At 42.8% G+C, this 14,487-nt stretch overlaps 2 protein-coding genes across 3 annotated transcripts; one reads left to right on the top strand and one right to left on the bottom strand.

The window, feature by feature from the left end:
- Positions 1–3: 3 nt before the first annotated feature.
- LOC139578964 (butyrophilin subfamily 1 member A1-like) lies at positions 4–6,932 on the bottom strand. The gene is made up of 6 exons (XM_071407126.1): positions 6,669–6,932; positions 5,544–5,606; positions 4,992–5,345; positions 2,426–2,590; positions 359–508; positions 4–155 (listed from the first exon to the last, which is right to left on the bottom strand). Exons 1-6 carry the CDS (start codon positions 6,754–6,756, stop codon positions 19–21), a joined length of 957 nt encoding a protein of 318 aa, XP_071263227.1. The 5' UTR covers positions 6,757–6,932; the 3' UTR covers positions 4–18.
- A 371-nt stretch (positions 6,933–7,303) lies between these two features.
- On the top strand, positions 7,304–13,212 carry LOC139578966 (cyclin-dependent kinase 2-associated protein 2-like). 2 transcript variants are annotated; one of them, XM_071407129.1, is made up of 5 exons: positions 7,304–7,409; positions 8,219–8,376; positions 10,048–10,139; positions 10,479–10,599; positions 11,742–13,212. In XM_071407129.1, the coding sequence occupies exons 2-5, from the start codon at positions 8,322–8,324 to the stop codon at positions 11,807–11,809; spliced, it is 336 nt and encodes a 111-aa protein (XP_071263230.1). In that variant the 5' UTR covers positions 7,304–7,409; positions 8,219–8,321; the 3' UTR covers positions 11,810–13,212. The 2 variants fall into 2 exon arrangements, with proteins under 2 accessions (XP_071263230.1, XP_071263229.1); XM_071407128.1 differs by lacking the exon at positions 7,304–7,409 and adding an exon at positions 7,435–7,850.
- Positions 13,213–14,487: the final 1,275 nt, after the last annotated feature.

Genomic DNA, 14,487 nt, shown 5'->3' with positions numbered 1-14,487 from the left:
TTTATCTTGCTCTTATAATTAAATCACAAACACTAATATGACTGAATTCCAGATACCTCTTCGTTTCCACAGGATGACAGAGCACAGAGCACAGATGATGACCAGAGACAGGATCAACAGGACCAGAGTGACAATGAAGGCCTCTTTGTAGACTCCTGCACACAGAGACTCCACATGGATCAAATGCCTCAAAAGCTCTCAAGACATGATATCATCAGAACATCATCACAGTGAAATGAATTACCAAAATAAACTGTAGACACCTCTTCAACATGTTCATCCTCTAAACTAGTGTCTGTGGGATGGGGAGAGAGGGATCTGATCGTGGGTAGGATGTTTGTGTAGGAGACTAACTCACCAGGTGCAGCTGTAGGAGCTGTGTATGCATGTGGCAGAATCCTGCCCTCTCTCTTCGCCTCCTCAGACAGAGAGACTGTACAGGCGAGCCAATCGGAGTATGAGGGAGCATACAGCAGCCAACTACTAACACTCACCAAGCCCTGGGTATCTGATACAGGAAGATGGGGAGGGGAAATCAAAAATATTCACATTGACTTTGTTAGGTTCTAAATATCAGAGTAAGAAATTGACGGACTCTATTAAAGCTCCAACCAAGTTTATTCACCCCAAAGGATCGAACAACTGAACCGACACAAACATATTTCCACCAGTGGTAATATATTTACCCCAATTTGGGTGGAGTCTCCTCCTTCTCTCTAAACATTACATTTTTATTGCTAGGCAGGAAGTTAAGGAATACGGGCAATAAACTGTTCCTTCTCCCTTAATGTGACCTTAACTGACCTCGACCCCCTTCCTCAGTAATGCACAATTGATATGGCAGGCAAAAATTTAACCCCAATTTTTCTTCCAACGCAAACCTATTGCTGATATATATTTCCGTCTCCCAGATTGCAGTTCCTATGGCTTACACTACATGTCATCAGTCTTTATACAAGGTTTCAGGCTTCATTTTAAAAAAAAGAACAAGTAATTGTAGTTTTTCTGAGAGAGAGCTCCATAAGAAAAGTAGTGTTTTGGGAAGCGAGAATGAGGGCGCGCTTTTCGTTATTTTTCTTTCCTATTGAACATACTACTTTCCGTATTAAATATTATCGTTTATTTAGATATGAGAGTACCTGAGGATTAATTAGAAACGTCGTTTGACTTGTTTGGATGAAGTTTACTGGTAGCTTTTTGAATTCCTTTCTCTGCATGTTGAAAGAGTGGATTACTGAAATCAATGGCGCCAACTAACTTTTTGGGATATAAAGAAGGACTTTATCGAACAAAATGACCATTCATTGTGTAGCTGGGACCCTTGGGATTGCAAACAGAGGAAGATCTTCAAAAGTAAGTGATTTTATCGCTATTTGTGATTTTGTGACGCCTATGCTGGTTGAAAAATATGTTGATGTGGGGCGCTGTCCTCAGACAAACGCTTTCGCTGTAAAGCCTATTGTAAATCGGACAACACAGTTCGATTAACAAGATTCTATGCTTTTGAATTATGTAAGACACTTGTATTTTCATGAATGTTTAATATTACGAATTTTTATTTGAATTGCGCGCCCTCCAATTTCACCGGATGTTGTTGACTGGTGTCCCGCATTTTTACATGTTTTATTTTGGGGTGGCAGGTAGCCTAGTGGTTAGAGCGTTGGGCCAGTAACCGAAAAGTTGCTAGATCAAATCCCCGAGCTGACAAGGTAAAAATCTGTCGTTCTGTTCAATCCCCAAATTGTTCAATCCCCCAATTACTTGTTCATTATTTAACCCTCTGTTTGTTTGTGAGTGATTGTTGGTTTGTAATTCGGTCCGTTATTGTGGGCTCGTGTATTTTGTGTGAATTTTGGAGTAAAGTATGTTTGCTCTCCTGCGCCTGACTCCTCTACACCAGCTACACACAGGACCCTTACACAGTGTCAGGAAGTGTCACGACTTCCGCCAAAGTCGGCTCCTCTCCTTGTTCTTCCGCCAAAGTCGGCTCCTCGTCTTGTTCCCTGCACACCAGGTGTGCAGACAAAACAAGACAAGACAAAACAAATGGAACAATGAAAAATGATTTTTTTTTCATTGTTCCATTTGTTTTGTCTTGTTCCCTGCACACCTGGTTTTCATTCCCTAATCACACTGCATGTATTTATTACTCTGTTCCCCTCCATGTCTTTTTGTGAAATTGTTTGTTGTTATGTGGTTATGTGGTGCACGTTGTATGTTCATTTGGTACATTAGCTTTGGTGAGTGTTTCTTCGCGCTTTGCACTTTTGCCTTTTTGCTGGAGGTTTTGACGCAGTTTGCGTCCGTCTGTTTGTTCACTCCAGCCTGAATAAAGTGTGCGCCTGTTCACAACACTCTGCTCACCTGCACCTGACTTCGCCACCAGTATACACACCCTTGACAGGAAGTAACAAAATGTAATTACCAGAAGTGTTGAGTACTTCTTGTCCATTTCTGATCTCTGCCCCATCTTTGTTTCTCCAGGTGAGTTTAGGTTGTGGTGACCAGCCCGCTGATGAACATGTAACGTTCAGCTGGCCTCCTCCTCCTCTTGCTTCAGCTACAGAGAGAACTGGTTCACTACCTGTTACTAATGGACAGATAAGGGGGGGACAAGCCACAACTATTAGGACACAGATTGAATGACAGAATGATTTGGAAGAATGCAAGATAAACTAAGCAAAAAAAGAAACGTCCTCTCTCTGTCAACTGCGTTTATTTTCTGCAAACTTAACATGTGTAAATATTTGTATGAACATAACAAGATTCAACAACTGAGACATAAACTGAACAAGTTCCACAGAAATGTGACCAACAGAAATTGGATAATGTGTCCCTAAACAAAAGTAGCAGTCAGTATCTGGTGTGGCCACCAGCTGCACTAAGTACTGCAGTGTATCTCCTCTTCATGGACTGCACCAGATTTGCCAGTTCTTGCTGTGAGATATTATTCCACTCTTCCACCAAGGCACCTGCAAGTTCCTGGACATTTCTGGGGGGAATGGCCCTAGCCCTCACCCTCCAATCCAAAAGGTCCCAGACATGCTCAATGGGATTGAGATCCGGGCTCTTCGCTGGCCATGGCAGAACACTGACATTCCTGTCTTGAAATCACGCACAGAACGAACAGTATGGCTGGTGGCATTGTCATGCTGGAGGGTCATGTCAGGATGAGCCTGCAGGAAGGGTACCACATGAGGGAGGAGGATGTCTTCCCTGTAATGCACAGCATTGAGATTGCCTGCAATGACAAAAAGCTCAGTCCGATGATGCTGTGACACACCACCCTAGACCATGACGGACCCTCCACCTTCAAATTGATCCTGCTCCAGAGTACAGGCCTCGGTGTAACGCTCATTTCTTCGACGATAAATGCAAATCCGACCATCACCCCTGGTGAGACAAGACCGCAACTAGTCAGTGAAGAGCACTTTTTGCCAGTCCTGTCTGGTCAAGCGACGGTGGGTTTGTGCCCATAGGCGACGTTGTTGCCGGTTATGTCTGGTGAGGACCTGCCTTGCAACAGGCCTACAAGCCCTCAGTCCAGCCTCTCTCAGCCTATTGCAGACAGTCTGAGCAATGATGGAGGGATTGTGCATTCCTGGTATAACTCAGGCAGTTGTTGTTGCCATCCTGTACCTGTCCCGCAGATGTGATGTTCGGATGTACCGATCCTATGCAGGTGTTGTTACACGTGGTCTGCCACTGCGAGGACGATCATCTGTCCATCCTGTCTCCTTGTAGCGCTGTCTTTGGCGTCTCACAGTACGGACATTGCAATTTATTGCCCTGGCCACATCTGCAGTCCTCATGCCTCCTTGCAGCATGCCTAAGGCACGTTCACACAGGTGAGCAGGGACCCTGGGCATCTTTCTTTTGGTGTTTTTCAGAGTCAGTAGAAAGGCCTCTTTAGTGTCCTAAGTTTTCATAACTGTGACCTTAATTGCCTACCGTCTGTAAGCTGTTAGTGTCTTAACGACCGTTCCACAGGTGCATGTTCATTAATTGTTTATGGTTCATTGAACACGCATTGGAAACAGTGTTTAAAACCTTGACAATGAAGATCTGTGAAGTTATTTGGATTTTTACGAATTATCTTTGAAAGACAGGATCCTGATAAAGGGACGTTACTTTTTTTGCTGAGTTTATGTATTTTACAATTTAATGTTAGATGGTTCCTCACTCTGAAAGTAGTCTATGGGACAGGAGAAACGGTATTCCATTGTTTGGTTGTCTTTTAAACGATTACGACAAACTTCACCTAACTTTAGCCACCGCTAGTTAACATTCAATAGGATAGGGGCATCCATGACATTTTCTTAAATTACTTAAAGGTGGATTGCCCTTTTCTTTTTTTGCTTTTTTTTACATTACATGGATGCCCCCATCGCTTCTAAAGATTTTTTAATGGGCTGTATAAGGCTAAATACAGCTGAAGTTTGTAGTGGCTGTACCCCTAATGCAATTGTAAACAGGTGGGTATAATTTGTGGAACGTTCCAACAGGAATCTGTTCCAAACACTTTGTAAATAACAAGGTTGCCAACAAACAATGCATACAAAGTTGTATAACTGCAGAATAAGATACCGAGTAGGTATCACTCACCAAGTATATTCTGAAAAATGTCTGTCCTCACTCTGGTGGCCTATAGACAAACATTAAGAATAAGCTACGTGGTGAGTTGATGCCTATTCGGCAGCTGGTTTGCTAGATGAATTGATCATGCTACGTGTATGCGTTTATTGGCATCAGTGTTATTTACAACGTTTTTGGAACAGATTCCTGTTGGAACGTTGCACAAATGAAACCCACCCATTGTAAACATAGGTGGCAAATGTAACTGCCATTTTTTTTAAACTCTGTGGTACCAAAGACTCCAGGGCCTGTATTCATAAAGTGTCTCATAGTAGGAGTGCTGATCTAGGATCAGGTGCTTTGATGGTGACACCACAATACACAGTTTCACCATCAATTTGAGAGATAACCCTTACCATTCACTGAGAGGAAGACACTGGCCTTTTCATACCACTGTTCACTGGTGACTTGGCACACATACTCCCCGCTGTCTTCCAGTGTGACCCTCTCCAGTGTCAGAGACACGTTCCCTCTATCCAGCCCCCCAGTTAGAGACACCCTGCCCCTGTAATGGGGGTCCACAGGGGCCTCCTGGATCTTGTGATCTTTGTACAACAAGGCAGGACTGTGATAGTTACTGGAACGATACCAGCGCACCTCCAATGACTCAGCATTGAAGAGAGGTGAAACTTGACAGAGTAGAGAGACAGAGGAGCCAGACAAGGTCGAGGTTGGACCATCAGGGACAGTTAAGGTGAATGTCTCCTGGGCTGGAGAAGGAGAGACAGGGGAGAAAGAGGGAGAGAGAAAAAGATGGTGACTGATTTGTGCTAGACTCCCAGGGCCAGTATCCTGGACACAGATTAAGCATAGTCCTGACCTGGATCTCCATTGAAATTACTTTCTGTGTCCAGAAAACCGTTTCCTTTCAGTTACTTTTATGTGATTAACTGTTTAAACATTCTCACCAGGTTGAGCTGCTCTGATGGGAACTGTGAGAACAGTCAGTATCAGCACCCTCAGACACAAACCTGCATAGAAGACATCAGAATGACATTATCATGATTTAGGTGTTCGGTAGCCCGAGAGAGATTAACATTGTAGGTACATACAAAGTATCAAAATACTTCACCAATAAAGTTACAAAAATTGTCATAATGATTATGCCCATGTTGACTCCAATGCTTCCCACAGTTGTGTCAAGTTGGCTATATGTCCATTGGGTGATGGACCATTCTTCATACATACAGGAAACTATTGAGCGTGAAAAACCCAGCAGCTTTGCAGTTCTTGACACACTTAAACCGGTGCGCCTGGCACCTACTACCTTTCCCCCTTCAAAGGCACCTAAATATTTAGTTTTGCCCATTCACCCTCTGAAAGGCACACATACACAAGTCATGTCTCAATTGTCTCAAGGTGTAAAAATCCTTCTTTAACCCATCTCCTCCACTTCATCTAAACTGATTGAAGTGGATTTAACAAGTGACATCAATAAAATATCATAACTTTCACATGGATTCACTTGGTCAGTCTGTCATGAAAAGAGCAGATGTTCCTAATGTTTTGTACACTCATGGTCAAATCAGATCCCGCTTTTTCTCTCAGAAGTGTAGCTATTGGGTTAATTGGTAACCAGGTGAAGGTGAATGAACTTGACACCCTGAACTTCGGACTTTCAGACATTGGTTTTATCTTTTTACTACTGCTACAGTATATTGATTAAATAGCCACACTAGCACTAGCAGCCATTTTAGAAAGGTACACGCACAGTAGTCATTTTAACTGGGTTTAATGGAAGAATATAGAATACCAGCCTAATAGTAATAGGCAAAAAACATTACTAGAAATAATACATTGAGAATAAATCTAACAAAATGTCCTATTACTATGAAAGGAAAAGAACAAATGTAACAAATCCAAGTGGCAAGTCATAAATGTAACATTTATTAAAAGACAAAAGCAAGTGAAAAGTTGTGAGAAGGGGGAATAGAAGAAGCATAACTTTTTTTCAATTAAGAGGTAACTGATAACCTTTCATTTAAATGTTAACTAATCTTTTACTGGAGAAGTCATAGAAAATGCATTTGTACCTAAGTGCATGGTGCCTCGATTTCCAACGGTCGTAAACATCAAATGTATCCTCACTTTAGGGATCCTCCGATGATCCAATAGATTCATGACCCTCCAACATACATCCCGTGCATTTCAATTCTACCGTAAAATGAGAATGTAAATCGAATAGTTAGTAAGCGCGAAAGTCATTTTTCTTGCCCACTCCCTATATATTTCATTGTGCTTTCACTTTCCCTTTTCTTGCAGCAACATGGGTTAATGGTTGACAAAAGGTGATATACCAGGTCGACACGACGCATCTCAGAAGATTGCTATATCATATTGATGTGATTCCGGAAATGTTAAACACTAATCCAGGTGTTATGAGATCTGATAATATGTGTAGCGTGACTGTGAAAAAGACGACCTGGAAAGCCATCAAATCGACATGCCCACAAATCATTTAATCACAGGGGAAAAAATCATTGGGGTAATCCCTATACCTGATTATTAGATTTTTTTCTTTACACTCAAACTCTGAATACCAAAGAGATTATGAAAAAATACACACCAGTGCAGAAACCTCTAAATAAAAAGGGAAGGCGCTGATAAATAGACAGTTCTGCTCACCTGCCTTTGATTTTTTCAGCCTAATTCAGCCAATGACAACGCGCCACCTTATGAATATTCAGTTTATATTTGCATTAACAGCCACGCCCCTTTCAACAGGAGAAAGGAAGCTGCTTTTTCGACCTGGCTGAAAATCTTCCCCTAGAAAGGTACATTTCGAAAGCCGTTCCCCTTGAGTTTTGTTTTCTATTACATGTTGAATGGCAACTTAGATACTTAAACCTATGGAACGCAAATTCATTCTGCAACTAGAACGTTATAGCTATGTACTTTGTTGTCCACCTAGCTAGATAATGTTAGCTAGTAAGCCTGTTTCACACCGAATGCAAACCTGTCAGCAAATAGCTAGTTAATGTAGCTAGCTAGCTTCCTTGCTAAGTAACTAGCTATGACATGCGCAGTGGTGAACAAAGACATTGCAATTACAAGTTAGGTCACCCGCTAACCAGTTTTGTTTCTATTAATTTGACTTTATCTGATGCAAGATGTCATGTCGTCGACCTTTGGTTCGGTAACTAGTTAGCGACCTACAGTTGGCTAACGTTAGCTTGTCTACCTAGCTGACGTTAGTTAGGCTACGACCAGATGAGGTACTGATTTACTGTGAAAAGTTGCCCGCTAAGCTGATGTAGCTAGAGGAAACAGGCACTGTTGTGACAAATGTTTTTAACCAGCTGGGGTTGTTGGATTACTTGCTAGCTAGATAACCTAAGGTCTGGGTCATTAAGTCATATGTTTGCAAACGTCAGTAATCCACTGACAACGTCATGACAGCCTGGTCCAAATCTGTATGACTTAAAAAACATTCCTCAATCATTTTCATGCCAAACCCAATTGGCCATACAGAGCATTCAACAATACTTGCATAGCACACAGTATATTCTGGACCAGGTTAGACTGACAGTATAATTAATGAATGTCATACATGACCATAAATCCACGACTTTCTTCTTCCTAGCTCTCAGGGGCCCAGCCCACCAGTAAAGCTGTATCAGCACCGGGTCGACGGGACAGACGGAAGCGGCGCGTCGTTGTATGGGGAGGTCCGCAGTGACATCACGATGAGCTACAAACCCATCGCCCCTGCCCCGTCCGGCTCCAACCACACCCCGCCAGGTTTCTGCCGACTGTCAATCTGTTATTTTGTATCCACTATAATTTCTATTTCTATAGATGCACCCTCTACACTACTCATCTTTGGTTTGGTCTCCACCCATCTTACTGAACTCTCTACCCTACCACAGTGCAGTGGATTCCATTCAATAGATAAGACTAGCGGTCCTATACCTGCACCTGCCCAGGGAACACACCATGTCAACGGCAAACCTGAGTGTCATATAAACTCAGCAACAAAAAAAAATCCCCTTTTTCAGGACCCTGTCTTTCAAAGATAATTCGTAAAAAAACTAACTTCACAGATCTTCATTGTAAATGGTTTAAACACTGTTTCCCATGCTTGTTCAATGAACCATAAACAATTAATGAACATGCACCTGTGGAACGGTCGTTAAGACACTAACAGATTACAGACGGTAGGCAATTAAGGTCACAGTTATGAAAACTTTGGACACTAGAGGCCTTTCTACTGACTCTGAAAAACACCAAAAGAAAGATGCCCAGGGTCCCTGCTCATCTGCGTGAACGTGCCTTAGGCATGATGCAAGGAGACATGAGGACTGCAGATGTGGCCAGGTCAATAAATTGCAATGTCCGTACTGTGAGACGCCAAAGACAGCGCTACAGGACGGACAGCTGATCGTCCTCGCAGTGGCAGACCACGTGTAACAACACCTGCATAGGATCGGTACATCCGAACATGACACCTGTGGGACAGGTACAGGATGGCAACAACAACTGCCCGAGTTACGCCAGGAACGCACAATTCCTCCATCAGTGCTCAGACTGTCCGCAATAGGCTGAGAGAGGCCGGAATGAGGGCTTGTAGTTCAGTTATAAAGCAGGTCCTCACCAGACATCACTGGCAACAACATCGCCTATGGGCACAAACCAACCGTCGCTGGACCAGACAGGACTGGCAAAAAGTGCTCTTCACTGACTAGTCGCAGTCTTCTCACCAGGGGTGATGGTCGGATTCGCGTTTATCGTCGAAGGAATGAGCGTTACACCGAGGCCTGTACTCTGGAGCGGGATCGAGGTGGAGGGTCCGTCATGGTCTGGGACGGTGTGTCTCAGCATCATCGGACTGAGCTTGTTGTCGTTGCAGGCAATCTCAACGCTGTGTGTTACAGGGAAGACATCTTCCTCCCTCATGTGGTACCCTTCTTGCAGGCTCATCCTGACATGACCCTCCAGCATGACAATGCCACCAGCGATACTGCTCACTCTGTGCGTAAATTCCTGCAAGACAGGAATGTCAGTGTTCTGCCATGGCCAGTGAAGAGCCCGGATCTCAATCCCATTGAGCACACCTGGAAACTGTTGGATCGGAGGGCTAGGGCTACCCCCCCTTGTCCTGGGACACTATTCCATTTCTGTTAGTCACATGTCTGTGGAACTTGTTCAGTTTATGTCTCAGTTGTTGAATCTTGTTATTTTCATACAAATATTTACACGTTAAGTTTGCTGAAAATAAACGCAGTTGACAGTGAGTGGACGATTCTTTTTTTACTGAGTTTACTACCAACCCATAATGTAACAATCCCTCTTACCTGAGAATGAATACACCACTATGCCACGGAGCCTTTCTGCCCCTGCCTCCCATTTCAAAGATGTTAACCAGTCATAGGGCGCTTCAGTGCGTCTGAATTCTCTCTTTCCTCTGCCTAGGCTCCAGTGTGCCCTCCCCCTCACTCCCCTCCTCCTCCAACTTCAGACCGGCGTTCAGTGATTTCGGCCCGCCGTCGATGGGCTTCGTTCAGGTGGGACTGAACAGCCTGATCCTCATCTCCAACTGCTTTAACTAGTGCCTATGCTATTTTAGAAAGTCATGTTAAATATCATGTGATGTTATTCAGGGTATTATATCAATAGGGTCCAGGTATCACTAACAACAAATACAAAGCAGATGGTCATTACTGGTCAATTTAATTGTATGTTTATTTGCATTTCTGTCGATTCGTCATGGTAATTATCCCCGTATCTCTACTCTGTATAAAATGATTATATCTTGTTCAGGGTCAATTCGGAGTTCTAGTTGTTTTCGCTCTCTTCCAGCATATGACCTTTGTCCCCCCCCCCCCCCCCTCTCTCACACACAGCCAGTGAAAGTGTCTCAAGGCTCAACCTACAGCGAGCTGCTGTCAGTCATCGAGGAGATGAGTCGCGAGATCCGCCCCACCTACGCCGGGAGCAAGAGCGCCATGGAGAGGCTAAAGAGAGGTACTGCAGCCTGCCCGGCTAAACGCCTAGGCCACAAATATCCTCCCGAAGTTTGGAGCAAAGGTTGTGGTTGTATTGACGTAGGGTGTTTATCAGTACTCCATAGAGGTTACTTTAATTTTCCCTAACCACAGTGCACATACCCAGCAAGCAGACAGTAAGCACATTAATATTATTGGCATAAACACAGCTATAAGAAATTAACATAAGGCAGTGGGTGAAAACAATCAGCAACATTGCATGGCAGCAGCAGCACACGTAAATCATTGAAATAAGCCAAATTATATGTTCCAAGGCTTCCTGCATTCAATAAAACCATCAACAAGCGCAGTCATCCAGTCAATCAATCATCAAAGTTTAAATCCACCAATTTCAATTAGCAAAATGACAGCCAGTCCAATCTGACATTGTCCTTTAAAGCCAAAGAAGCCTAAATTATGTTCAATTCATGAAACGTAAATGTTATGCACAAAATGAAAATGGGAAATTCCATGGTAACGGAATTACGCTGCGACTAAGATTCACTTTAACATGGATACCAAACAAAAACCATCGTTTTTGTACGGTTTGTTAAACTTTGAAATCAGTGTTTTTTGGTTTGGCATACATTTTAAAGTGAAATATCGGAGTCTCGTCGTAATTCCGTTACAGGGGAATTGCCCAAATGCAGGACACATCAAAAATAATGAATTAACCACTACTTGGTGATGAAAGGTAGTCATATTATTTGAGATGGTCAGTCCAGAAATCCCTATTCCAAGGCTTGTAATCCCAAGGAACATGTTTTTCTTATGAATAATTACTGAAGTAAATACTTTTCAATTAAACAAACATTTCACCCATGCTTCTCACACGACGGCCATTTTGTTCTCTACTCACATGGTTATCTGGGCTCCTTGGGACGTCCCTACCCTAAACCCTAACCTTAACACATTTCAACTTCAATGAGGTGACTCAATGAGGTGACAGTTAGTCCCAAGGATCCCATTGTTCCCTACTCACATGGCACCAATACTTAGTACATATGAGTTTACCTGGAAATAGCTGCATTTCAATTCACATTCAGGTTAAATGTGGAAATCTCCACACATGAAGTAAAAGTTATAAATCCCAACTTGTGATGTTGTTGATCTGTTTTCTAGGTATCATTCACGCGAGGGCGCTGGTCAGGGAGTGTCTGGCAGAGACGGAGAGGAGCGCTCGCACATAACAGTTGGCAGAATCCCCCCGTCCCTCGTCTCTGTACAGGCCTCATCTATGTGTCATGTCTTCGTTATCCTGACTGAACTTGTAACTTTCCCTTGTTCCATTCCCTCTTCCATGTAGTCTCTCACATCAGAATGTGTAACACATTTTGCAGTTGTAGGACAGTTTGCTCTCAGAACATTCTGTAACTTATATCGGTTTCATAGGCACCACGAGGGCCTGGTAAATATTGTCTGAACCTGGTTGTCCAGTTCAGTGGGGGTGATGGTAATGTAAAATATTTCTGATAGACGTTTCATTATGGCGTAGTTTTCAATAATCTATCTGATGAGTTTGATACTCTGAATCTTTCTCTTAGCTGCTATACTGACACCACTCAACAACCAAAGGTTCAATTACACATTATTTTACAGTAAGCAACACTTAAGCCTTGTTCACACTGCAGGCCTTAATGCTCAAATCAGTTTTGTTTTTTCAAATCCGTTTTGCAATACTGGCTGTCCAAACAGCAAGTCAAGTGACCAAATCAGATGTGTGTGTTCAGACAGCAGTCAGTTGCTGACATGGCTATGCTAGTTGTCATAGTAATGAGGGGGAGGGGGGGGGTGCGCGTTGGTGCTTGTGCTTCCTATCACTCAGTTATGTAGCAAGCGACGGTGACTGCCTGCAATGGACATTTCCCAGTTGTTTTGAATGTTCTAAATCATAGTGTAAGAACACTTTAAAAGCCTCAGGATAAGATACTCCTACTTTCAAAACAAGTGTTTGGCTAGACACAGCAGTCAACTAACTAGGTAGCTGTTTATCTTTCTAGCACATTCACTCATTTATTTGTAAATGATTAATAAGCTAGTTAGTTGGCACATTCTTGTCAAACTGTCAAGTGTAGCTAGCAAGCAACAAGATATGCCAAATAAGTTTTTAGAAACACTTGAGGGTAAATCAATCAGATTTGACCATTCAGATAAGTCGCATGGCCAGGAATCAGATTTGTATCTGACTTCAAACCACCTACGAAGGTGGCTTAAAATATCCTATTCCATGTGCTATTTGACTGTTCAGACTGCAGGAAAAATACGTTTTGAATCGGATATGCAAAAAAAAAAAAATGGATTTGATGTGAACAAGGCTTTACAGCATCTTGAAAATACACACACACTTTGTCACATGCACTGAATACAACAAGTGTAGACCTTACCGTGAAATGCTTACATTTTCTGCTGTCATAGCACCCTCTATTTGCCGCATAAGATCAAGCTTTCCTTGCCCTTCATCCTCCTCCCAATTAACTATTACCTCACTACACACCTGAAATCAGTTTTGTTAGTATGGCAATTTTGTAAACCCAATTTTTGCAGTTCTGTACTTCAAAAATTGAATAAAATGAAAAGTTTTCCAATTAAAAAACGAGTGTTTCATTTTTATGCAGTGCACAGGAGGTTGGTGGCACCTTAATTGGGGAGGTAATGTCTGGAGCGCAATGCGTGGGATGGTAAACACATGATTAACATGTTTGATGCCATTTCGTTTGCTCTGTTCCAGCCATTATGAGCCATCCTCCCCGCAGCAGCCTCCTGTGATGTAGTGCCTGTAGAAAGTCTACACGCCCTTGAACTTTTCACATTTTGTTGACAGTGCCTCAGTTTCATGCATTTTAAAATAAGGATTTTTCCCACATATCTACACCCCATATTCCACACATTAAGGAAAAATGTGTTTAGAAAAATGTAATTGGATAAGTCTCCACCCCTGAGTTAATACTTGGTGGAAGCACCTTTGGAAGCAATTACAGCTGTGAGTGTTGGGATAGGTCACTACCAACTTTGCACACCTAGATTTGACAATGTCTGACCATTCCTTACAAAACTGTACAAGCTCTCAAGTTCTCTGGGGAGCGTTGGACAGAAATCTTAGTCATGCCTCATTTTTTATTTGATTTAGGTCTGGGCCACTTAAGGACTTGACCTTTTTATTCCTTAGGCACTTCATTGTACTGTAGCTTTGGGTCGTTGTCATGCTGAAAGGTGAACTTCCGTCCCAGTTTCAGCTTTATGGCAGAGGGCAGCAGGTTTTCCTCAAGGACTTTTCTGTGCTTTTATTTTCTGTTCTGTCCCGATAAGTCCCTGACGATGAGAAACATCCCCATAACATGATGCTGCCACCACCATATGTGTTTGGTCTGCGACAAATGTAACACTGCATTTAGGCCAAAAAGTTACATTTTAGTCAGACCACAAAACCCTTTGCCACAGCTACAATCTCCCAAGTGTTTTTTTTTTGCATACTTCAAAACTGATTCAAGGTGGGCTTCTTTGAGTAATGGCTTCCTTCTTGCCACCCTACAATACATGACATATTTGTGGAGTGCTTGGGATATTGTCACATGCACACTGACCAGTCTTGGCCATAAAAGCCTGTTGCTCTTTCAAAGTTTCCATCGGACTCTAGGTAGCCTCGCTGATCAGTCTCCTACTTTCTCAGTCATCCAGATTGGAGGGCAGCCTGATCTAGGCAGGGTCTTGGTGGTGCTATACACCTTTCAATTATTAATAGTTGTCTTGACCGTGCTCCAAGGGATATTCAAGGCCTTAATCTTTTTATACCCATCCTCTGTTCTGTCCCGGAGTTCATTTGAAAGCTCATGGTTGAGTGTTTGCTTTGCAATTCACTACCCATCAGAGG

The sequence above is a fragment of the Salvelinus alpinus genome, chromosome 6 (assembly GCF_045679555.1).
Source record: "Salvelinus alpinus chromosome 6, SLU_Salpinus.1, whole genome shotgun sequence".
Classification (NCBI taxonomy): domain Eukaryota; kingdom Metazoa; phylum Chordata; class Actinopteri; order Salmoniformes; family Salmonidae; genus Salvelinus; species Salvelinus alpinus.
The sequence above is the reverse complement of the archived record's forward strand: the minus strand, read 5'-3'. Positions and strand labels throughout refer to the sequence as shown.

Excerpts from the sequence above, each read along its gene's own strand:
- LOC139578964 (XM_071407126.1), bottom strand. The coding sequence starts at position 6,756 with ATGAATCTATTGGATCATCGGAGGATCCCTAAAGTGAGGATACATTTG. Across the intron at positions 5,607-6,668 it reads TCGAGGCACCATGCACTTAG|GTTTGTGTCTGAGGGTGCTG; the intron begins GTACAAATGCAT and ends TCTTCTATGCAG. Across the intron at positions 5,346-5,543 it reads CATCAGAGCAGCTCAACCTG|CCCAGGAGACATTCACCTTA; the intron begins GTGAGAATGTTT and ends CTCCTTCTCCAG.
- LOC139578966 (XM_071407128.1), top strand. Across the intron at positions 8,377-10,047 it reads CTCCAACCACACCCCGCCAG|GCTCCAGTGTGCCCTCCCCC; the intron begins GTTTCTGCCGAC and ends TCCTCTGCCTAG. Across the intron at positions 10,140-10,478 it reads CGTCGATGGGCTTCGTTCAG|CCAGTGAAAGTGTCTCAAGG; the intron begins GTGGGACTGAAC and ends TCTCACACACAG.